This window comes from Varanus komodoensis, unplaced genomic scaffold (assembly GCF_004798865.1).
Source record: "Varanus komodoensis strain SLA01 unplaced genomic scaffold, ASM479886v1 scaffold79, whole genome shotgun sequence".
NCBI lineage: Eukaryota > Metazoa > Chordata > Lepidosauria > Squamata > Varanidae > Varanus > Varanus komodoensis.
In genome coordinates this window covers 700664-725395 of record NW_025336467.1, presented here as the reverse complement: position 1 = coordinate 725395, position 24732 = coordinate 700664, and the positions used below count along the sequence as shown (strand labels likewise).

Sequence of the window (24732 nt, the reverse complement as noted above, 5' to 3'; positions counted from 1 at the left end):
GCTGCCGGTTGGGGTGCTTGAGTACGAGTCATCAGCGCAACACAGCCAGCTTTCTCTGCAAAGCTGCTTCTGTTGGTAAACCGGCCAAGGTTAGGGTTGTCCAGGGGTTGTTCTTTAATATCATGCTTTCTGGAATATACGCTGTCAGTATGGAAAACTGTTTCTGGCTCAGGGAGATTTGCTGGGTTCAAGTACCTGCAGGGGCAGAGGGTTATGTCTGGATTTTCTAACAGTGTTACCTGATAGTGGGCAAGCTGGCCTGAGGTGAGCAGTGCCCCCCTCTTTGCCCAAGGATTGCCAGTACTGCGTCATGGGCATTTAGCTCTGCCTTCCCACCCAAAGCCGGTTTTTCTGCCCCCTTCGAAAGGCGCCCAGCTGTGACAATGCCCAGTGACAAGCAGGTCATCCTCGTGCAACAGTGTCCAGTTGTTTTGATAAACAGATTACTGGTCTTTGGCAACAGCCCAAGGTTTGGGTGAGCAGCCCAGGGCAACTCCACCTTTTCTGTGTACAAACAGCTTGAATGGATTTTGAGGGTCAGGGAGACCCAGGGCAGGGGGGTCTATTAGTTTTGCCCTTATGGTACAAAAGGATTCCTCTGGCGTAAGGCATGAAGGGTCCTGACCCTCTCCTTTCAGACATTCATAAATAGGTTTCACTCAGAGCCCAAAATTGGGAGTTCAGAACTGGCAGAATCCTGCTATCCCCCAAAATGGACCGAGCTGCCTCGTGTTGTGAGGGGCTGGCGTTGGACATGCCACCTCCTTTCTTTCTTGAATTGTTGGTGTTGTCCTTTTGAGAGTCAGAAGTCCAACTACTCTACCTGTTTTCAGGGGATCAATGCCTTTTTCTCTGATTCCTGGTAATTGGGAAGACCTGGGGGCACTGCTTTGCAGTTTCACATGCAAGAGGGAAATTATTTACATCTTGCAGCAAAATAATGTTAGATTTTGTCTAATCCCATCAGTGAAATCCCATCAGTTTTAGTGGTAATTTATTATGTTCTATTGTATTTCAATGTATCTTATTGTGTTGTAAGCCGCCCTGAGGCTTCGGCAAGGGGCGGCATAGAAATGTAATAATAATAATAATAATAATAATAATAATAATAATAATAATAATAATAAATATTCTGCAAGGCTGGTGAGAAATACGTAGGAGAATTCTTCCACTCCTGAGCAGGGCCATGCAGCAGAGCTGGCCTTTGGCCCCACCAGGCTGTTCTCACTCAAAAGGAAAAATCGGCTGGGATCGCGTGTTAGTGCGATCACAAAAATGCATCTTTCGAAGCAGTTGTGGAGAACCACACGTGTGTGGATCCTAGGACAGTTAGGCATGTATGGGGATTGGGGACCGCTGGGTGAAAAGGACTACTCTGGTTATTTACTTCTCTTATATCCTGTACAAGATGGTAGGTTTGGTCAGGTTTTCTCACTGGCAGGATCGGGGTGAGAAAACCGGCAGGGCCAGAACAGTCCTCCGTTCCCAAGGTCCCTGGCGTGCCTCTGGCTTCAGAGGGTGTTGTTTAACTGTGACAGGTTGTTCTGCTCAGCCCACCTCTGCCCTTGTCGCCCGGTATCCCCATGGCTCAGACCAGCGGGTAGACAGCCTCATCAACCCCAGGAGGTATCTCTGCACCAAATCAGGTGCACCAGAAGCAGGCCTCCATTCTTCTCTAGGGTGCAATTTTAGGTGGGCCACTCTGGGAGAAAAGGTGAGGGTGTCTTATAGCTTGCATAGTAAGTCACATCCCAAAAGAGGTGTGGGGCAGTTTTTATTTATTTATTTTATTTGGGGAGGTAAACAAAACTGTAGGTGAAAGATCTAACCCCCGAGGGGCACCTCAGTGGTCCAAACACTGGGTGGGTGGTTAGTGTTTGGTGGCCCCTACCACAGTCAAGGGTGTTCCCCTCGCCCCTCCAACTGGGGTCCTCAGGACAGAGCAAGCTGCTCCAGTGCCCACGAGGAAGTCCATAGTCTTGCTCCCCACCCTCGTTTTCACCCAGGGTTCTGGGAGTGGCACTGGATTCTCCCTGTGGCTTCCCCATGCATCCCCCAACTCTTCCAGGATGGCTGTGACTGTGGCGGGGATCCTCTGCCAGGGCCCACCTTTCTGGCATTTTGCACATCGATTCCGTCTCGGTCTTGTTGAAATGGTGAACCCGGGTGTTGTTGCCGCTACCTCTCACTCTCTTCTCTCCAGGGCGCTTGTGTGCCGCTCCCGCCCACCCCTTTCACCCCATTGTCCAGGAACGTTCTTATACCCCTCCAGTTTAGGCGATAGCTCAGCAGGAGACTCTCGGCAAGCGCTTGGGATTGCCTGTGTAGGATTCTCTCTGAGTTTTAAAATTAGCCAAGTCGATCGGGCTGAGTGGTGGATCGCCCCAAACCACGGCTGTGTTGCAAGGAGTTATTCTCGCATTAGCTCCCTCCTGCCCGGTCACCACTGTTTCTGCGACTAAGGGGTGCAGCACATGGTTGGTGCGGAGTTTCTGTTGTGTTGGAATCCCAGGCCAGACCAGAGCTTGTCCCACTGGCTCTGGAAGGAGGGAAGCAAACCTGCGGGGCGTGTGCGCTCAGATGAGATTCCCAGGCGCGCAGCAGAGATGTCTGGCTTCGGCGGGAATGTAGCTCAGCCTCCACAGAAGAGCAGGAGGGGATGGCTGAACCGGTTCCCACCCTGATAACCGGGTTGTGGCCCACATCTGGTCAACCCCCCCACCTCCCCGTGTCAGCCCGCGCCAGCTCTGAATCAAAGGAGTCCAGGGACAAGCTTGGGGCCCCAGCTCCCCCCTCCTGTGAGAATGAGGCAGATGAAGGACGGGGGGGGGGGATTCTCAAAGGGAGAACACAAGCCCCTTCAAGGGGTGGATGCGGGGGCCCATTGTCCCAGCTGCAGGCTGCACTAATTAGGGGCTCTGAGGCTGGCCCCAATAAGCTGAGCTGTGGGGGCTGGGGGGATCACCTCTTTGTGTGCACGCCCGGGCTTCTGAATGTCTTATTTCTCTATAGAATAAAGACTCTTCCAGGAATGACTCAAGTGGCAGTCTTGCTTGGGAGGGGACGCCGGCCCCACACCAAAACCCTTCCATTCCCCTTCCTTGCTTCTAGGAGACTGTCACCCGCACCCCGGCTGAAGGGCTCGGCCGGGCATGGGTCTCCCCATCACTTTCGGGAAGGACAACCTGTCCCCTTGGGTTGGGGTCCCTGGCGGTGGGTTTATTTTTCAACAAACCTGGGTTGTTCCTAAGGACTTACAAAAGCTTGCTCCTGCTGCCGGCTTGCTGGAAGAAACGCTGCATCTGTAGAAAGATCTGAAAATCAATTTATCCTCCCAGCGGCCACTTGCCCTCCTGCTCAATTTATACTGGGGCCAAATGGTACTGCAGGAAGCGTTTATCTTCAGGTAAGTTTAACCCACAGCCCCTTCTTTTCCCAAGAAATTCCCACAGTTCATGATACAAATCACTGACCCCAGGTGAGGATTTTGGACTTGAGCCAGATTTCCCAGGGACTCTCCAGGCTGGAGAATGGATTACTAGATCCCAACCCATACCAGACTTGTTTTCCATGAAACCAAATCCTCACTTTCCAAAAACTGACAGCTGCCTCTCCTCCTTACCTTGGGAACTGCCCCTCATTAGTCTTGGTTTAGGAGGGTATTCCTTTCCCAGATTGGAAGCAGAGAGATGGGGATGGAGAGCCCAAATTGACCTGCAGTGCAATAGCCCAGTGATGTCTGTCGGCAAGACTGTGAGCAAAACCAGCTTTATTTTCATGCACTATAGATAAACACTATAGTCACACACACACACACACACACACACACACACACACACAGAGAGAGAGAGAGAGAGAGAGAGAGAGAGAGAGAGAGAGCTGATAGCAAAGTCTCAAAAGTGGTACGTTAAAGCATGCATTATATACTTAACATTAGAAGCAAAGCTCTGGATGCGTATTCGGTACAGCCGTAATTTCCCCCTGACCCCCTCCTTCTCTCATGTCCACAAATTATCCCCAAGTCTTTCACATCAACTTGGTGGTTCTGCACTCCTTGTAATTCATAATGCATTTTGCTGCTTTAAGATTCATACCAGTTCCAGTTGTCATTGGCTCTTTCCTTTGACCCTCAGTTAGAATTTTGCTTGCTTGTTAGCAGATGGATTACACAGACTTCATCCTGCCTTCTTCTTCTCCCTTCCTCTTCGGGCAGGATATTTAATAAAGCTGCAAGACTCACAATACAGTTTGACCTGGCGGTTGCAGAGGTGTTATATGGGGGTGCCAGTTGGCTCTTGCAGAATTTGATACCGGACAGGACGGGTGATGGAGCTGCGAGAGGCACAGCTTATCAGAGAGGTGCTTTCTTGTGCCGGCTGGTGTGTCTTCTGATGCTGGTTGTGCTGCGAAGTTTCTTTGCCTAAGTTGCCTGCTGATTGGAAGCAGATTCTTTGGCAGTGGGATGAATTCAGCTTGAATGAACGCTTGCTCCAGACAATGGTGGGATCGTGTTTCATAAGCCATGGCATGCCCAGAATCACAGAGAAATGCGGACAAGTTACAATATCATAGGACACCAACTCCAGATGCCCCGGGACTACCAGCACAACGAGGGCGCAGGTCTCCTGCGTGATGGGGCCAGAGGAAAGAGGCTTTCCGTCCATAAGCTCTACCTCAAAAGGCACAGCCTTCTCTTGGTAAGGGATGCCGCAACTCTGGACGAATTTCCAGCTAATGAAATTACAGGTGGCCCCCGAATCGATCAAGGCGTTCACTGAGACGAGCTTTCCTTGAGGCAGGAGGATCTGGATAGGAATGACAAGGTGGGAGCTGAGCGCTCCATGTTCTTGCCAGCCTCCCCACAGGGTGTTCCGGGGCTTGGTCTCCTGGAGGGTCTTCATGTAGGGGCAGATGCCTGCATGGTGTCCCTCCTCGCTGCAGTAGACGCACGGAGCCAGAGCCCGCTGGTGCCGTTTCTTGGCTTCTGTCAGGTCCCTCTGAGTCCCATCTCTTGGTTCGTATTCGAGTCGCCTCAGGAGAAAAGGTTTGGGGTGCTCCCTCTCCTTCTTTCGTTCCTTGCTCCTTTTGGTGAGCCGGTTGTCAATCAGAATGCAGGAACTTATGAGGGTAGCCAAGGGGCTTGGTAGGTTCATTCGGGCAAACTCTTCCTGGATAGAGATGTTTAAGCCTCGCCAGAAATGAAAGCACCATGTCGCCTCGCTCCCTGTGGTGCCCCTTGCCAGGGAACGAAGCTTCACGGTGTATTCGGCAACGGACTGGTGGCTCTGTTGTAAAGCTGGTCCTGCAGGGTGGTCTTCATCTTCATCGCAAAAAATGCCCCTCACTGCTGCTATAAACTCAGCCAGGTCTTCTAAGATAGGGTCCTCCTGTTCCAGCAGCGGAGACACCCAACTTAAGGCTGTGCCTGAGAAAAGACTCACCATCATGGGAACGTGGCTGCGTTGAGTGGGGTAAGCCTCTGGACAGAACTGAAACAGCATTTTGCATTGGCTCAGAAAACCTTGCAACTCCTTCTGATTCCCATTAAACTTCATCAGCCAGAGAGTTTTGGTGCTTCGCTGAGTCGGGGCATTCGACCTGGTTGGAGCCGGTAACATTTCTGATGAATGAAATTTCCTCTGTGACATGGGTGGCCTTGTCTTCAAAGCTTGATGTGTGCTGAAAGCCAGTGGCGTGGTCAGCAGTCCAACAGCAGGAACAAGGCAGCCGGCAGCCCAATATACAGGTGAGAGAGAGCAGAGTTCAGTTGTGTGACGCCACGGAAGCAGTCACCAAAAAAAAAAAAAAGGTGAACGATGGAGAACAGCCGCAGATAACTCACACCCACTGGTCAAAGCATGCGAACATTCAGCAAATCACCAACCAGAATTAAGCAGGAACAAGCTGGAATGTTCGTCTTCAGCTCAGAACGCACGCTGGATTAAGAAGTCGGGATGGGCCAACGCAGCTCTGAATCAAACAAGTCCAAGTTGGCAGAATTAAGGCATTGCTGCTGGAGGAGCAGAAAGATTGACTCCAGCAAGTTTCAAGTGCACAGCTCAAGAGACTTCTAGCCTTTTACAGTGCCTGGTCGATAAATATCATTCATGACATCACCGGCCTGTTGAACTTTCTTTGATTCTACAGATATGTTCATATGTTCTGTAGGCAGTGACTAGGTTACTCTGGCCCTCATCTGAACAAAAGACTAATTACTGCTTTACTAAACAAGTAGGACACAGAGAATTCAGCAAACCCTTACAGGATAATTAGACCACTTATGGCTTCAGTTAAGCATAGGTGAGGATGCGTCTTATGCATTTGTTCTCCCATAAAAATATTTGTATGCTGCTTTTGAGAACCAAGTGCCAAGCAGTTTATGACAAAAAAGACATAGCAACACAGCAATGGCAGAAAATGAAAACAGGTAGCAAAATAATGCTTTTAAGTCCTTGAGATTTTTAGTCCACTGGGGAGTGTAATGGGATGATTTTTGCTCAGGGGTCTGTGTGCTTTCATTTGGTTGACAAGCAGAATGGAGCTCTTGAGACCAAGCGGCTGTGTACTTAGCTGGCTGATGCTTTCGCTCAGAGCCGAGTGAAAGTTCTCAGCTGAAGAACTTGGCTATTGGGAAGGCATTGCTTAGTCTAAACTAGAGCTGAGCAGCTTTGTTTTCCTGACATGCGGTGGCCGAGAGTGGGCTGAGGGACAGAGAATTCCTCTGCCAGGAGAACAGCGTTTGCCTCTGTTGTTTCCAAGGATCTGCAGGGGGGAGCCATGCTGATAGCACGCTACCTTGTGCCCCCGGCAAGTCAGCCAGGCCGAGGCAAATCCCTAATTGCCTGAGTCCAATTGTGCAAGAAGGTGCAGCAGATTAACAGCTTGACATAGAAGCTCTCCAGGCCTGGCTAAGTGGGGGGTTACACTTTCCGAGAGAAGAGACACGTGGGGGGTTATACTTGCACAGAAATGGCATGTGCAAATTTATATGTATAGATACCTGCTCACTTTCGGGTCCTTGGCTCTAAAATAAACTGCTAAAAGTGCTGGTTTGACACATGCAAAACTGGAGGGCTGTGATTTTATTTAAATAACTCACACACAGCTTGTTACAGGGAAGGACAAGTACCAGGGCAGGTTTTCTGTGAAACCTACAACACCCCCAGGAAGTCTCACTCCAATGTATGAGGTCCCAAGCAGAAGCTGGAAATAGCTGGTGGTTGTTGGAGAATAGCTCAGTGCAGGGAGCTTATGTGGGGCTTTAGCAGATTTTTTTTCTGGGGGGGTGCTTTTTCTCGGTGGCCTTGCCCCACTGTTTCTTGGAACCGGGACAATGAAGTAATATTTATGGCGTCCGTAATAAATTGCACTCGAAGGTTCAAAGGGTTTGGTGTGATCCCACAGCGCCACCTTGCGGCCGTGCAACGGGCTAGGAAAAAAAAAACTCGCAAAACCATCAGTCTGGAGGAAAGTCAGCTGCAACCAGCACCCCAAATTCAGGATGGGGGCAGGGTCCGTCACCTCGTCTTCAAGAGCCACTTGTTCCCTGCCATGGGAATGTCTCTGAAGTTCTGCATCAGGGAAGAGAAGGGGCAGGCCAACCGTTCTCCGGCCGGTGCTCCCCCACCCAGATGTGTGGGATCACAGGTGGCAGCACCCTGCAGTAATTGTTACAGTAATTACTGCAACGCGCTCTACGTGGGGCTGCCCTTGAAGACAGTCCGGATACTTCAGATGGATCACAATAGAGCGGCCAGGATGCTGACGGGGACTGGGTGTTATTCTCACATAACCCCAGTCCTCTCCCAGCTCCATTGGCTTCCCATCAAAGTCTGGGCTCAATTCAAGGTGCTGTTATTACTTATCAAGTCCTAAATGGCTTGGGACCCAGATACCTCAAGGAACGCCTTTTTCCCTATTTGCCCTCCCGCCCCTTGAGATCGACAGCAGAGGCCCTTCTCTGGGAGCCCTCCGTGAAGGATATTAGGAGGGTGAGTACCCGGAGGAGGGCCTTCTCTGTGGTGGCACCCCGCCTGTGGAATGCGCTCCCCAGAGAGGTCCGCCTGGCGCTGTCGTTATTTGTTTTTCGGTGCCAGGTCAAGACCTTTTTATTTGATCAATATTTTAATAAGTATTAATTGGATTTTATATATTGTTGTAAAAATACAAATATTTATTGTTTGTATTGTATTGGATTTTCAGCCAGCATGGAATAGTTAATTTATTTTATTCTGATTAATGTTGTAAGCTGGCCAGAGATAGAAGTAATGGACGGAATACAAATTTTACAAATAAATAAATACATCCTGGGGATGATGGCAGATGTAGTCCCACACGTTGGAGGGCGGGGCAGGCTCAGGAGTCACTTGCAATCAGGCAGAAGTACCCCGGGTCCTTATCACCCACATTTTGGATCAGGAAGGGAAGGGCACTCTGCACAGGCTCTGGGGAAAGCCAGGTTGCAGCCGTCCCCGTTGTAAACAAGTCCGGGGATACGGCAATCCCCAGCCGTTCCGTGCAATTCCCCCAGGAGGGCGCATGCTGGAAGCGCGGTTCGGCTGCATCGCGCGAAGGAGCGGGAGGGCGGGTACTCTGCTTATGCTCAGAGGCCGCCCTCGCGCCCCTCCTGGCGCAGCAGGGATCGGACCCCTGCAAGAAGACCGCCGGCCCGGCTCTCCGGCCTCGTTTTGTGTCGGGCGCCCGCCCCCCCCCCGCAGCTCCGCGCGCTCTCTATGGAAACCGGCGCGCGCACGGAAGGCTCTCGCTCGCCGCCGCCGCCGCCGCCCCCCGCAGACCGAGCCCGCCCCCCCCCCCCCCCCCTCCCTCCCCTCCCCCCTTTGTGCTCCGGGCGGCAGCTGGAGAGCCGCGCATCCGAGCCATTTCGGCGCCTTGCGGAGGGCGGGGCGCAGGTGGCCGTTCCGCCGCCCGGGCAGGCGCGAGCCCCTCCGCCGCGATTCCCGGCTGCCCTCCCGCTGGATTCCCGCTGGAAACCGGAGGTTTTCCGCGCTCCAAAGAAAAGAGGCCGGGGGTGGGCGAGAGAGCCGCCGGGGCGGAGGGAGGCACCGCGCTCCTCGCCGCACGAGCGCCCCCACGCCCCCCCGCACGGCAGGGCAGGGCATGGAAACGATGCCCCTTCGCCCGCAGCCGCAACAAAAGGGGTGAGGAGCGCGAGCGAGCGAGCGAGCGGGGGGGGGGAGCGGGGGGGAGCGGGGGTCCAGCGGGGTGCCCACCCGCCGCGCCGCGCCTCCGGAGACGGACCCGGCCCACGGCCACGGACTCGTCAGCGGTGTGGGGGGGCCGCGCAGATGTGGGACAGGTATGTGGGACCGTGCTCCGCTGCAGCCCCGCTGTCACCCCGCCTTCTCCTTTCCCCGTCGTGAGCGGCGCACACCAGCGGGACTTGGCGTTCCGAGCCGGTTTCCCAGACAAAGGACCGGGTTTCGCGTGCCACAGCGCGCGAGGGGAGCCCGAAGGAAACGGGGCCCTTCGCCCCCCCCCCCCCCAAATCGCTCCCGCGCTGGGGCCGGGACACGCCGCCCAGAGACAGCTGTTTCGAGGGATGCTTCCAGCTTCCCTGGGGATGCTGAGGCGAGGCGAGGCGAGGCGAGGCAAGGCCCCTGATGAGCACCCTTTACCGACTCGTGGTATTAGGGGCTCGGGGCGGGGTATCAGGAGACCCACAGCCTTCTTCCACTGTGGGAGACTGGCACAGTCATTTCAGCCTCCCCTGACAACAGCCAGCCATTGTGGTCTCCAAAGGGATGCGCTCTGGGCATGCAGAAGAAAAGAGGAAAAGACATTGAAAATCATGCCAATGGTGTACTGAGTTGCAGGCCACGTGTAGCTTTGAAAAAGCCCATAAGCTGAAATGCCAAATAAATCCGTAGCCGAGAAGACAGGATTACTTGGGACCTGCTGCTAAAAGGAGCAGTGAATGGACTAGGCGAGGTCTATTGTAGGTTGTTAGCTAACATTGAAAAATGGAACCTCCCTGGGCCAGGGAAGTATATCTCTCAGTTATGGCTGCTGGAACTAACAGCCAAGGGCTCCCTGCCTTGTTCCTAAGAATTGTCTCACTGACTAGGTGATGAAGTGGATGGAACCTGAAAATGATGAACAAATGCTTTTAAAAAAATTGCGTAGGTTCCGCCTTTGTAAAAATCCTGGTTGGCTCCCCCTTTCCCTGCATGCCTTACCACCAGTGTCATCTGCTGAAATTTAAATTAAATGGCATTTAAGCTCTAAGTCTTGGGTTCAAAGCCTTACTTGTCCAGGGCTGAATTTTCTGCCTTCTTCTGCTGTGTGTCTGCATGGTGCTTGGGAAGGAGTGATTTAGGGGTTGCTTCTTGAAATTCCAGGAGCTGAACTGCACAAACCAGTCTCTGCCCTGTTCTAGACGAATGGGTTTCCAAACCGTGTGGGAAGGAAATGCACTCCATGCATGCTTTGAGGCACTCTCTTTTTAAATTACTACCCAGGCTTCCTGACTCGGCTCCAAAATGAATGTGTAGCTTTAGAGAAGCAAGGCCATTGGTTCTGACTTCGTTGCTTTCCTTTGAAAAAATGAGAGAATGGTGGCTATTCTTCAAAAGATGGTTGTGAAACGAAAACAAAGGCCAGTTTGGATGTTTAAAAATGATCTTAAAAGTAGTGATGGGGTGAGCTTTTCAGAAAGCACGCTCTCTTTGGCAGATGGCAGAGAGCCAATGCTGGTTGGCCAAGGCACAGCAAGGCTGGATGGGCCAAAAACCAGAATCAGGGCAAGGCAAAACTGCATGTGTTCTGTCTCTTAGATTACCCAGGAGAAAACTGGATTCTTGGGATATTCATTCAGTTGGTTTGTATTCAGCTCAGTGGGCAATTGGCAGACTGACATCATCAAAAACTAGAAAAACAGAACATAATCTGAAAGTACCACAAGATTGCTACCTACAACAGTAAAATACTTTTTAAAAAAAACATTAAGGAGCTAGCAGTAAAATGAATTATTGGGGCAAGAGAGTAAAAATTAAACACCTGCTGGAATAGGTGTAACAATCTGTAACAATCAGGCCTTATTCTGGCATCTAGACCGATACAGAGAAAGTACCAGGTGGATCTGGGAAAGGCATTCCACAGAAAGGGGGCCACCAAGGAAAACGCTGTTCCTTTGGGGCCCCCCGAATGCGATCTGTAACAATCAGGCACTCCTCCAGAGAGAGGGACCAGCTCCATTTCTGATCTGAGCCATGCTCTCACTTGTCCAAGATTGGGCCTGAGCAAGAACAGGGTGTGTGGATGGATGCACTTAACCCTCAGACGCTTCCACTTCCCCAGCCCCAGAGCCACTCATAACAAGAGCCGTGCCTGACCAACAAAGGGCCCACCGAACCCAGAATCCTGTTATGCAGTGGCCAAACAGGTAGCCCTCAAGAAAGCCACACATGGGCGTAGTGGTTTGCCATCCCCTGGCATCCCATTCAGCAACTGGGGTACCAAGGCCCACTGGCCCTTAATCCTGGAAAGCCACTGATAATGCCAGTTTTTCCTCCATGAATTTCTCCAAACCCCTTTCAGGCCATCTGAATTGGCACCCATTGCTGGCAGCAAACAATCCGTGGAACTTGGCATGTTTGAGGGAACCACGAGCTGGAATTGACCTGTTTATTTATTTATTGGAGTGTTTGAAAGCCACCTGCTGGAATCACATTCTCTGGGTGGCCACCAAAGCACCAATAAATAACATGAAGTAAAAAGACGCAATTAAAATACGACAAATAAAGCAAGATCAAATCACCATATGTGCAGTCGAGTAAAAGAAAAATGCAAATATAGTAAACCAATGCTATTAGCATAGACGGTTTAAGTGCTCCCGTACGTGTGCCGAAAAGGAAGTTTTGTTAGGCACCTGGTGATAGAGTGTTCTGGAATTGGGGTGCCACCACAAAAGGGCCCCCCTCCTTGCAGCCTCCCCTTTAGAGCTGGAAAAGCTTATTTCCAGAAAGGCCTTTGCCCAGATCTCCCTGTTATTTCCTCCTGGACGTGCAGCCCGTTTTCCTGCACCTGTGAAGCTGCAGCCGGCAGAGATAAGGCTTGAGAAAAGAGTAGCTTTGATTTTGCTTGTCTGCTCTACGTAGCGGTCTGTTGGATCAAGAAGTGGCATTTCTGGAATCTGTGTTTCGTTTCTGTAACCCCTGCTATAGCCGTTTCTGCGTTCCCCGCCCTTTTGTATACCATGCCTCTCAACAGGGCCTGAGCTGAGGGCTTCCTTCTACTCCCCATCCCGCCAAACCCACTGCTGACACCATGATTTCTGCAAAGGACAAGCCAAAGGCCCCCAAAGACAGCATGACCCTTCTCCCTTGCTTCTACTTCGTCGAGGTAAGCCAGAGATGGTCCAGGAGCTCCACCACCAGTGGTGGGTGGTGGAACCTGTGAAGCTAAAGCCTGCAGCTGGGCGTCGGAAACATAGAAGCAGAGCGAGTCAGAAGGGGCCTCCCAGGCCATCTAGTCTGACCCCGGCTCCAGCCAGCTACCTCACGATGTGCCCCCCATGTGCATGTTCAGCCTGTCCTTGAACACCCGCACCGAGGGGGCCTCAGCCACCTCCCGTGGAAGCCCATTCCACACCCTCGGGGTCCTCACTGTCTGGAAGGACTTCCTGGCATCCAGACTGAACCTTGGTTCCCTGAGCTTTGCTCCGTTGGAGCGCATCCTGCCCTCCTCTGCAGGGGAGAACAGGAGACTAGGATGCTTCTGGAGTGCTTGTCTGCAGGAGCCCCCCCTGCCCCCCCAGAGGCCACAAGCTTCCGTGTCTTAATCCCACCGTCCTCTGGTTCTCCACCCTGAGCACACATTACTGGCTTGGCTTCCAGCTGCCCATTGTGGCGTCCTCCATCGTGACTCTCTATTTCCTGGAGCTGACGGACCTCTTCAAGCCCGCCAAGGTGGGCTTCCAGTGCTACGACCGAGCACTCTCCATGCCCTACGTGGAGACCAACGAAGAGATGATCCCGCTGCTAATGCTGCTGAGCCTGGCGTTCGCGGCTCCCGCAGCCTCTGTGAGTAGCTCAGGGGGCTTGCTGCCCCCTTCCTGTCTCTTAAGTATTCCATGGTATTTATATCCCAAGGAGCGCATTGATTTGCGGCAGGCCAACGGACAAAAGCTCGTTTCAAAATGTAAGAAAAAGAGACTTTCGGCAAGGCCTTCCCCCTTTCTCAGTTTTCTTCGGGCATCAAAAAGCAGCCTGCTGAAGCTCTTCTTGCCTGCTTCTGCCTAGATCACTTCCAATGCTTTTCTCCCATAAGGGGTCTCTTTCTCCACATTTCCCAGGGTGTGCAGTTCCCATCATTCCCAACAAGCATAGCTGTACTGTAAAAACCAGCAGGCAAACCTTCCAAAAGCAGAAGAGGGAAGTCCACAGGGAGGCTTTGGCACTGATGGACCATTTCTATTGTTTTTCTCCCTAGCAATTGATATCCAGAGGTAGACGTCCTCTGCATGTGTATTGACCTGACTTGAAGAACAAATGATGGACCACTTTCCATCTTCCCTGCTCAGTTGCTGTATCTCACAACAGCACAATTCTCCAGTTTTCAATTTTTTTTTTATTATTTTCTATACAAACTGAAAAAAGAACAATTATTCCCAAGGCATCAGACATACTGGGTCGACATCTTATTCTACTTAAAGTTAATACCATATTCAATTCTACGTATAGTCCTATTTCTCTAATCAATGATAAAAAAATTCCAAGTTTGGTAGAAATATGTATCTTCCTTCTCCTTCAAAGACTGAGTCAGTCTGTCCATTTCCGCACAGTCCAGAATCCTTTTTAGCTCTTCAGTTGGTGGCTCTTCCTTCCTCCAATGCTGAGCAAATACAATCCTCGCCTCAGTAATTACATGTAAGATCAGATATATACTTCGTTTATCAAGATCATCAGGAATAATGCCTAATAAAAATACTTCAGGTTTGAATATTAAAGATTTTTGCAGCATTTCCTCAAGCCATTTATGTATTTTAACGGTAAAATACTGTATTTTAACCCAGTATTTTTTTGTCTTAGCACAAGTCCACCACATAGGATAAAATGTACCAGGTTTTTGTTTGCATTTCCAACATCTGTTTGATATATTTGAAAACATTTTTGCTAATCTATTCAGTGACTAATACCATCTATAAAACATTTTAAAAAGATTTTCTTTATATGAAGTTGCTAAAGTTATCTTAATATTTCTTTCCCACAGCTTTTGCCATTTCTGTAGCTCAATATTATATCCAAAATTTTGTGCCCATGTTATCACAGTTTCCTTAACTGGCTTATCTTCCATTCTCATATCGAAAAGAAAATTATATAATCTTTTAATCGTTTTTTCATCTGGTGTTAAGATTGCTTGGTCAAACATTGTTTGTTCCTATAAAAACCATGCATTCTATAATCTTTAGCATGTCTGGATTATATTTGCACCTGGTGCTACCAAGAAAGATCAGTGGCCTGTTCCTGTAATTCTTGATCTGGTTTCAGTTTCCCAACGTTATCTAAGATACCATCGTACCTCACGATCACGCTAAAGCTCATGAACAAGAGCACACTTCTATTGCTACTTTGCATCATGTTCAGAAATCTTTTCCTAAGATGCATGCCAATCTATTTCATGAGAGGAACAATTCTTCCACCTCTTTTTCAATTTTTTCAATTTCTCTGCATCGCACTTAATTTCTCGACTGCCGTTCCCTTTGTCTTCTTTTCCCCAGAGTTAAAAAGCCTCAGATGCGCTTTGCATCTAATTGCTTTTGGCCCACTGTTTGCTTTTGACTCCGTTCCGTCTCTCTCCCGGTCTCCAGATCATGGTGGGCGAGGGAATTGTTTACTGTTTGCAGCCCAAGACAAAAGGCCGCGAGACTTCTGAGGGAAGCATCAACGCGGGCGGCTGCAATTTCAACTCCTTCCTCCGCAGGACGGTCCGGTTTGTGGGTAAGTCACCCGACTCCTCCTTGCCCCCGGAGCTGAATTGCCAATGATTGCCCATCTCTCCAGCCTTGCAAAGGCACCCCCACCCCGCCCGTGGCAGTTTCTGAAAAAGCCGGCAGTGCCCTTTCTCCGCATCTCCAGATGGAGCCCCTGGAGTCTCAGACATGGCATGCTGGAGTTGCACACCAGAGAAGCTGAAATATTCTGCACGGGCCCAGCAGCCTTGTTTGGCCCTTCCCATGCTGCAGAATCAAACGCTGCACAGCGGAGGGAGGGCCCAGGCTGGTCCAAAATCAATTCCTTCCCTGCCTCCCAATTCAGGAGTCCACGTATTTGGCCTCTGTGCCACGGCGCTCGTGACCGACGTGATCCAGCTGGCCACGGGCTACCATGCCCCTTTCTTTCTGACCGTCTGTAAGCCCAACTACACGCTCTTGGGAATTTCCTGTGACTCCAACCCTTATATCACCCAAGACATCTGCTCTGGGCAAGATCAACACGCCATCCTTTCAGCCAGGTAAGCCCACTCCACCTTTGACCACCTGCATTGAAATTCCCCTCCCTCCCCTCCCTCCACCTGCAACCTTGCTAATTTCGGGCAGTGTCCGTGTACCTGGGACAATATCACTCCCCTGCGGTTTCTAAAATCAAGTGATTATGTTGTTAGCCCTGCAGAAATTTGCACCGAGTTTTTAGGGATCTGTCAAGGATTTGAGGCTTTGCCAATAGAATAAAGTTAGTCTGCTCTGTGCAACGAAAGTGAAGTGTTCAAGGCAATTGCCGCTTCCTGTTTTAGGAGGCATGTCCTGAAAGAAAGGCATCCTTGCAGATGGACAACTGGCACAAGTTTCTCCTTGAGATGCTAGCTTTCTGCCTGCAGGATTTTTTAAAAACTTCCCTTCCTGTAGTCTGAAATAAGATACTGTATTTTAGCACCTCCTTCTCTTGTATGGGAACAACCAAGCATTACATCTTTACAAGCATTACATCCACCAAGCATTACAAAATGAAACATTTTGGCTTACCAAACAAGCTGCAGCTTTCTCATAAACACCCAAGTAACAAACTCCGCATCATGTGGAATTGTTCCTCATGGGAATCAGATGAATATGGAAGACGCAGGCAGATGGGTCTGTTTAGCAAGACTGATAATGTTGAGGACTGAATTAAATTCCATAAAAGGCAAGAAAAACTGCCCAGAGGTGAGCCGCCCCGAGGCTTCGGCGAATGGGGCGGCATAAAAATGTTTTAATAAAATAAATAAATAAATAAAAAGCACCAAACAATCGATGCCATGAAGGCATCCAAAAGGTGGCATTTGGATCACAGGTGGGCTGGATTTGGGCCTCCATCCCTGATCCCAGAGCTAATTAAAAGAAGCTCTGTTCATCTTAAACTGTTGGGTCAGAACAAGGCTCCTTTTTTATTTATTTGATTATTTTATTTTATTTTATTTTATTTTATTTTATTTAAAGCATTTTTATGCTGCCCCCTTTGCAACAAGCCTCAGAGCGGCTTAGAAAGCAAATAAATATTGAATAAAATTTTTAAAAATCTGGATACATCTTGGCAGGTGTATAATAAATAATAACAACAACTAACAGTTAAAATATCGTTTAAATAAAAAGGCCTGGCACCGAAAAGCAAATAACGACGGCGCCAGGCGGACCTCTCTGGGGAGCGCATTCCATAGGTGGGGCGCCACCGCAGAGAAGGCCCTCCTCCAGGTACTCACCCTCCTAATATCTTTCACGGAGGGCTCCCGGAGGTGGGAGGGCATATATGGATGCAAGCGCTCCTTTAGGTAACCAGGTCCCAAACCATTTAGGGCTTTATAGGTGATAACCAACACCTTGAATTGGGCCCGGACTTCAATCGGGAGCCAGTGAAGCTGACGGAGGACTGGAGTTATATGAGAACAATGCCCAGTCCCTGTCAGCAACCTGGCAGCTCTGTTTTGCACCAATTGAAGTATCCGGACCGTCTTCAAGGGCAGCCCCAGGTAGAGCGTGTTACAGAAATCTAATCGGGAAGTTACCAAAGCATGTGTCACAGTCGCCAGGCAGTCATTCTCCAGGTAGGGACGCAGCTGATGTATCAGCCGAAGCTGGAGGAAAGCGCTCCTCGCCACTGCAGTCACCTGAGCTTCCAAAGACAGCTCCAGGTCGAGGAGCACTCCCAAGCTGCGAACTCTGTCCCTCAGAGGGAGTGCAACCCCATTCAGGACAAGGTCCAGGTCCCCTACCCCAAATCCCAAACCACCCACCAACAGGACCTCCATCTTGTCTGGACTGAGCTTCAGTTTATTGGCCCTCATCCATCCCATTACCTTGGCCAGGCACCGGTTCAGCACAGCCACTGCCTCACCTGGATTGGTGGAGAACGAGAGGTAGAGCTGGGTATCATCAGCGTACTGATGATTCCGCAGCCCACACCTCCTGATGACCTCTCCCAGCGGTTTCATGTAGATGTTAAACAGCAAAGGGGACAAAATGGACCCCTGCGGTACTCCATGGCATAGCTGCCATGACGCAGAGACATGGTCCCCCAGCACTACCTTCTGGAATCGACCGTTGAGATAGGAGCGGAACCACTGCAGGGCAGTGCCTCCAACCCCCAGTCCCGCTAGCCTATCCAGAAGGATGCCATGGTCGATGGTATCGAAAGCTGCTGAGAGGTCCAGGAGGACCAACAGGGATGCACTCCCCCTGTCCTTCTCCCTGCACAGGTCATCATACAGGGCGACCAAGGCAGATTCAGTACCATACTCAGGTCTGAAGCCGGACTGAAATGGGTCCAGATGGTCAGTCTCATCCAAGAGTGCCTGGAGTTGTCCCACCACCACCACCCGCTCTAACACCATCCCCAAGAAAGGGATGTTGGCCACCGGTCTATAATTGGTGGCCATCTCTGGGTCCAGGGATGCCTTCTTTAGGACTGGCCGGACTACTGCCTCCTTTAAAGGGGCAGGTACCCGGCCGCCCCTCAGAGAGGCGTTGACAACCTCCAGGATTCAGATCCCTATCCCATGCTTGGCTTGTTAAGTAGCCAAGATGGGCAAGAGTCCAATAGGCAGGTGGTGGGACGTACTTGTCCAAGCACCTTGTCCACATCATCAGGCCGCAACAACTGAAACTCATCCATCAATTGTGGACCAGACGGCAACATTGGCACCTCCCCAGAAGGCTCTGATTCACTAGTAGAGTCCAGCTCGTCACGAATCTGAGCAATTTTCTCCCTGAAATGCTTGGTGAAGTCGTCACAGTGGGCCGTCAAGGGTGGCATGAGATCTTTCTTTGGGCCCAGATGTACCAGCCCCTGCACCACCCGAAAGAGCTCCACCGGATGGCATTGTGAGGAGGCAATGGAAGTGGAGAAGAATTTCTTTTTTGCCGCCCTCACCGCCACAGCATAGGCCCGTCAATGGGCTCTTAAATGTGTTCAGTCAGATTCATCCTGTGATTTCCTCCACCTGCGCTCTAGACGTCTCCCAACCCGCTTCATTGCCCGTAATTCAGGTGTATACCAAGGGGATGAACAGGCTCTGCCAGGTGGGAGAGGATGCTTGGGAGCGATCGTGTCAATAGCCCTGGTCATTTCCCCATTCCACAGTTCGACCAGAGCCTCGACAGGAGCACCAGCCTTATCAACTGGGAAATCCCCCAGGGCCTTCAGGAATCCATCCGGCTCCAGGGGCGGACCCACACAATCGGGTCTGCACCCTTACAGAGGGAGAGGACTCTCTCAAGCACAAACCTCACCAGGAAGTGATCTGACCATGACAGGGGTGTCAGACAAAAATTCCTCACCCTCAGACCACCCTCTTCCTGCCCCGTCGAGAAAACCAGGTCCAGAGTGTGTCCACGTTCATGGGCCGGGCCAATGACGTGTTGAGACAGCCCCCATGCCCACCATGGAGGCCATGAAGTCCTGATCCGCCCCGGTCAGTCCAGACTCGGCATGGAGATTGAAGTCCCCCAGGACCAGCATCCTGGGGGTCCTCAACACCAGGTCCGAGATGGTCTCCGTCACTCAGGCAGGGGGTCTGCTGGGCAGGAGGGTGCACAGTACACCAACAGAATCCCCAGTCTGTCTCAGTCGCCCAACACCAAGTAGAGGCACTCTAGACCCGGCCTCGAGAGGACAGGAAGTCCCGTGAGGGAGATGGAGGCTCGGTAAATCAAAGCAACCCCCGCTCCCCTCCTCTCCAGGTGTGGACGGTGCTGGATAAGGTACCCAGGCGGGCACAGTTGAGAGAGGGAGGCACCCTCCCACCCAGGTCTCTGTAATGCAAGCCAGGTCGGCCCTCTCATCCATGATCAGGTTGTGGATGAGGGATGACTTATTTTGGACCCTTGCCCCCTCTCCATTCCCTTGAAGATGAAGTCAGCTTAGCCTGAACCCGTCCCACTGGCTTCGCAAGACACCTCTATGAACTTCACCTCGTTCACCAGGAAAAATGATCAGAATATTCAGGGTTTAGCAGACTCTGGACAGTCTACAAGAATGCCGACATGAGGTCCAGATCTGGGGGGCATCCTATCCCACCCGTGTGTCTCCCACCAGCCCAAATCAGCCCCACTCGTCCTGTTCCCCAAAAGGGGTTGTGATGTCCTTCCGGACAGCCCCACACTGTCCTTCCCAGCCTCACTGCCACTGCTGAATCGATCCGCCATCTCCTGCTCCCACAACACACACACGTGAATGTTTCTCCCTTCCTTTCAGGAAAACGTTCCCCTCCCAGCATGCCACGTTGTCTGCCTTTGCTGCCGTTTACGTGTCGGTAAGTTCCTCCTCTCACTGGCTTGCTTATTGCCCAGGGCAACCAAGAGCAGGGCTGCTTGGCAAGGCGTTTCTGCCAAGGAACAAAACGGCACTGCTTGGAGAAAGGTTGTTAGACCCCCTCCTCCATTCTGCTTTCCATCAGTAACTAAAGACATGCTTGTTTACTTCAAATCAGTGGCATGTGAGTCAGAGAAGCACTTACCGAAGAAAGCATAGGTCAATTGTGAATGCTTGCAACCTTCCCCGCCCGCCCACAGCCTAACCAGCCAATTTGTAGACCTATTTTGATCTAGTTTTCTGATGCACTACTTTCTTGCTCTCCTTTCTCCTGTCCCCGCAAGAAGAACATCAAACAAAGCCCTCCTGGACCAAAATCTATGTTGCTGCACCCTACATGGCCAGATACCTCTGGCAAAACCCATAAGCCAGGCAAGAAAAACACCCCTACCCTGTGGTTTGCCCCAATCAGTGGCTCTGCAAAGCTAGACTACCTGCGAATATGGAGGATCCACTAAGCTCTTGTAGGAAAGAGACTTTGAAAGACACCTTCTGTTCCCGATTCCATTTGATCTCCCTTTATGCCCACCCGTACCAGTCGCCACCAACAATCACCGATTTCTGGCATTAAATTCCTTGAGTAATTCTTGCTGGGTGAAGAAGGGTGTTGTTTTGCCCACCCCAGATCTATCACCATTCCGTTTCCCATGATCCGAGGCTCTCATTTCTTGGGAGAAATTTCTCAAGTCTTTCTCCATCTCATGCCTAGATTGACACCTGCCACCCAGGCCTTAGCCTTCATCCTACCTTTTCGCCTTCCTGGGCTGCTTTTGGCACCCCTGCAGGGCCACAGGGATAGCAAAATAGGAGAGCTGCATGAGCTGATTCTCAGCCTCACTGCGAGCGAGACTTAGCTTTCAACAGCATCGTCTTATTTGCAGATGTATTTCAACTCCATCATCTCGGACAGCACCAAGCTCCTCAAGCCAATCCTAGTCTTTGCTTTCGCCATTGCAGCTGGGATCTGTGGACTGACCCAAATCACCCAGTACCGCAGCCACCCCATTGACGTTTATGTGGGTTTCCTGATTGGCTCAGGCATCGCAGCTTATTTGGTAAGTTTCTAGTTTTTGACCTCCTGTGGGGTTGGAGACTGGGAGAGAATGGTAGACAGATGATGTGACCTTTAAGTCTGATACGCTGCGTGGGAGAGTTCTTTGAGCCCGTATCAGTTGGAAATACAGGTAGGGAGAACAGAATGATTGTAATTGATGTGTCAAAATCCAAGGTACATGTCAAGAACATGAACAAGTTAGAATTGCTGTCCTTAATAGGCTAACTTCTACAATTTGTAACTTTTTTAATACAGGAAAGCATTGGATCATTGAATCAACACACACACACACACAACATTGTTCCAGTGTGCTTAACCATGCTGTTTACTTAACTGAAATAGGATGTCAAGAAAATGTATTTGCATTCTTTCTTAACTGGTTCACAGATGGGGTGGCCCATCAGAAAATTTCCACAGCCCCTGTTGTACAAGTCATTATTAAGTCAGCTAAAGATCACAAAAACATACAAGCTTTTGAGACCTGCAGATTTCCTTGACAGGGAAAGATGTTACAACAAGCAAGTTAATAGCAGGAGCGAGAAGGCCTGGAGGGACAGAAAAGGTCGAGGGCATGTTTAGGTTCAGGGTGACGGCATAGCTTGAAAAAAGAAAGCTTGGAGTCACTCAGGGGATGTGACAGCTTTAGTAGCCCTGGAACCACTGGGAAGAGAAAAGTGGCAGGTGTGGGCTCAAAATTGTCTCCCCCCCCCCGCCGCCCCGCTCGGAGGAATCAAGTGAGGATCATAGTTGGTGGGAACTTGAGGAAAGCTCAACCTAGGCTTGTCTTCATAAAACTGGAGACAAATTTAGAAGGTATCTCAGTAAAATGTTTCGAGAGAATCCAGATTTGGTAGTCGTGCCTAGCAATAGCGGGGACCTCTTCTTGGAGTACAGTTACAAGTCATCTTAGTCCTTAGTCTTAGTGTAGGTCATCTTTGCTCCAGGATAGGGCCCTGCTGTTGGAGAGCGAAATATGGTATTCTACCATCACAGAAAAATGACTCCGCAAGAATAGCTGTAACATCCATACCTTTATTAGGCCATGTAGAAGATTGCATTCCGGAAGTACGTGTGCTCACCTTTACCTGCCACCTTCTCTGTGGCATACAGGCATACCATGCCGTGGGCAACTTCCGAGCGCCAACCGAGAAGGCCCCCTCCAACCCCCCCACCAAGGATGCCCTGAGGGCCTTGACACAGCGGGGCCACGACTCCGTTTATCACCAGAACAAGTCCGTCAGCACGGACGAGCTCAACCCCCAGACCCGCCTGGAGGGGATGAACCGGCAGGTGCAGCGGGAGAAGAACTCGCTGGGCAGCTTGAAGCGGGCCAGTGTGGACGTGGACCTCCTGGCGCCCCGGAGCCCCATGGGCAAGGAGAACATGGTCACCTTCAGCAACACGCTGCCGAGGGTCAACACCCCCTCCATGGACGACCCCGCCCGCCGACACATGACCATCCACGTCCCCGTGGACGCCTCCCGATCAAAGCAGCTGATCACGGAGTGGAAGCAGAAATCGGTGGAAGGCCGTGGCATGACCCTGGCAGAGGAAGTGGCCCGACGGGTCGGCTCGGATGCTTTAGCCGGCGATGAAGAAGAACCCATTCCACCGGCCTTGTACCCAACTGTCCAGGCTCGGACTGCCGAGCGGGCCTCTATGGGACCACGGGTCCTCATCCAGCCAAGACCGGGTGCAACCCAACTGGTCCACATCCCCGAGGAGAGCCAGGCGAACGCGGGCGCCAACGTCTCGCCCAAAAGCAGCTCCGCAGTGAGGGCCAAATGGATGATGATGGCGGAGAAGGGGGCCACCCAGCGCGTGGGCAACCCCCCGCGCCTCATGCAGGTCATCGCAATGTCCAAGCAGCCAGGGATGGTGTCGGTCATGCCGAAGCAATCTGAGACCTCCTCCTCGTCCACCAGCTCGGACTCCTCCCAGTACCGCTCTCCGTCAGAGAGAGACAGTTCCAGCGTCGTCACCATCGACGCGCATGCCCCGCATCACCCGGTCGTGCACTTGTCTTCTGGGAACGGCCCTTGGGAGTGGAAGGCCGCCCAGAAAAGTTCTGATGGCCAAGACGCTTATGAGCTCAACGAGATGGGCAAGGATTATCGTGGCTTCCGGCCCGCTAAGAGTGCCGGCGTGTCACCTGGCTCCTCGGTCAGCGACATCGAGCGGGACGAGCCTCCGTACGGCAGCGTGGCCACCATCAATATTTCGGCAGGCATGGGCGCAGGCCCGGCGCTGGTTTCGGCAGAGACGAGCCCTGCAGAAAATGTGCTGGGGGCTGCCAGCCGGGAGTCGACGCTGCGGAGGAAGCCAACCAGCCTTACTGTGGGGGAGAAGGATGGACCAACAGAAGAGACAGAAAACTTCTACAAGAAAATGCAAGCTAACCGGAGGTTTAAGGAGTAATCCCGCTCGCCTAGCTTCCCCGGCCACACCAGGATGGAATGGACCGAATGGAAAAAACCAGGAAATTGATATGGATGGTGGTCTTTGGGGCAATCATGTCCAAAGTGGACTGTTTCCCAAGAATTGGACAGTGGTGTTGGATCCAACATCAACCATGGTGAAATTATGGAGTCTCCTAGAAAGACTAATCTTCTGGGAGCTTTTCGTATGACTGTTTTAGCCAAGAAATTGGTCCTCACACTTCAGAATTATCTTACCTTACTGGCGACAGAAGCTTCTGAAGGAACGTTGGTGCTTCCAGTGGATCCAGCGGCTGGTGGTTTTAAGGAAAGCCCATGGCTCATCCCCAGTGACTGATGGTGAAACCAGCAAGGTTGGGGGAGTGAAGTTGGAATTCAAACACCCAGAAAGAGTTTACACCTGAGGTGCTCCTCAGAGCTACGCTGGTTGCATGTTTCTACAGAAGTGTCCTCCCTCAGTGGGGGTAACTTAACTCTGAAGCCGACCTCTTTCACGGAGATGAGTGAAGATGTTTTCTCTCTGTCTTGGACTCAAGTTGGGAATCTGTAAATATTTTAGTGTTCCAGTGGGAAGTGGAAGAGAAAAGGGAACAAGAAAGGGAAAGGCTGGGTTGTCCCAAAGGGTTTAAGGAAGAACCGTCTGTCAAGGCAAGACTCTCCAGGTGTCCCTCTCCCGGGACAAGAACGGGTCATGCAATGGGTGGAAGGATTGTGTGCCCAGTGGCAGACCACAAAAGGGCCACACCAGATTGGGTGGTGCCCCAAGTTGTGCAGGCATTGCATTGAAAAGCAAGCGGCCAAAAGGACGCCGCTCTTCATCCCGCAAAGGCACCACCACCAAGCCATCCAAGAAGGGACCTGCTCGGTTTACTTGCTTTGCCACAAGAAGGCACACGGAGGACAGAAATGCTCACCTCCTCACTGGCTGGGAGTCTAGTTCTGCCAGCATCTGAGTCTCCACCAAGCATGCCATCGTAGTCATAAGGACTAGAAACTTGAGAGATTGCTAGGATGTTGAATTCTACCTTCAGACACAAGACAAATGCAGAACTGTGTGATACACGCACAAGCTAGTCCCTGCATTGCGAATGCTGATCGATTGAAAAACTATGGCTTTTACTGTTTTTGAAATTGTGCAATACAAAAACCTACAAGTCACACCATTAGAGAAGTGTGGGGAGAGGAAAAATAGAATATAGAGAGCTATATAGAATACATGTAACTTTGGCCATTTGACTGTAGCTGAAAGTTATCAAACTTGGGGTAGAGTTGTGCATTTGTTGGGTGCCTTGGAATGGGTCCAGGGAACACTTTGGGTCCCTTTAGGCTGGAGAAGGGGTGACAAAGGAAAAACATGATTGCATTTTCTCAATATCTGAAGGGCTGCCCCACAGATGAAAGAAGAGACTGGTCTTCAGCAGCCAGGCCAGAACCGATTGGTGGA

At 51.1% G+C, this 24732-nt stretch overlaps 1 protein-coding gene across 1 annotated transcript; it reads left to right on the top strand.

Moving 5' to 3' along the window:
- The first annotated feature begins 12285 nt into the window (after window positions 1–12285).
- On the top strand, window positions 12286–23665 carry PLPPR3 (phospholipid phosphatase related 3). Its single transcript, XM_044453464.1, has 7 exons — window positions 12286–12360; window positions 12855–13040; window positions 14828–14957; window positions 15276–15471; window positions 19680–19737; window positions 20678–20851; window positions 21961–23665. Exons 1-7 carry the CDS (start codon window positions 12286–12288, stop codon window positions 23266–23268), a joined length of 2127 nt encoding a protein of 708 aa, XP_044309399.1. The 3' UTR covers window positions 23269–23665.
- Window positions 23666–24732: the final 1067 nt, after the last annotated feature.

Coding starts and splice junctions, on each gene's coding strand:
- PLPPR3 (XM_044453464.1), top strand. CDS start 12,286: ATGATTTCTGCAAAGGACAAGCCAAAGGCCCCCAAAGACAGCATGACC. Junction 14,958..15,275: donor CAGGACGGTCCGGTTTGTGG/GTAAGTCACCCG, acceptor CTCCCAATTCAG/GAGTCCACGTATTTGGCCTC. Junction 15,472..19,679: donor CACGCCATCCTTTCAGCCAG/GTAAGCCCACTC, acceptor CCTTCCTTTCAG/GAAAACGTTCCCCTCCCAGC.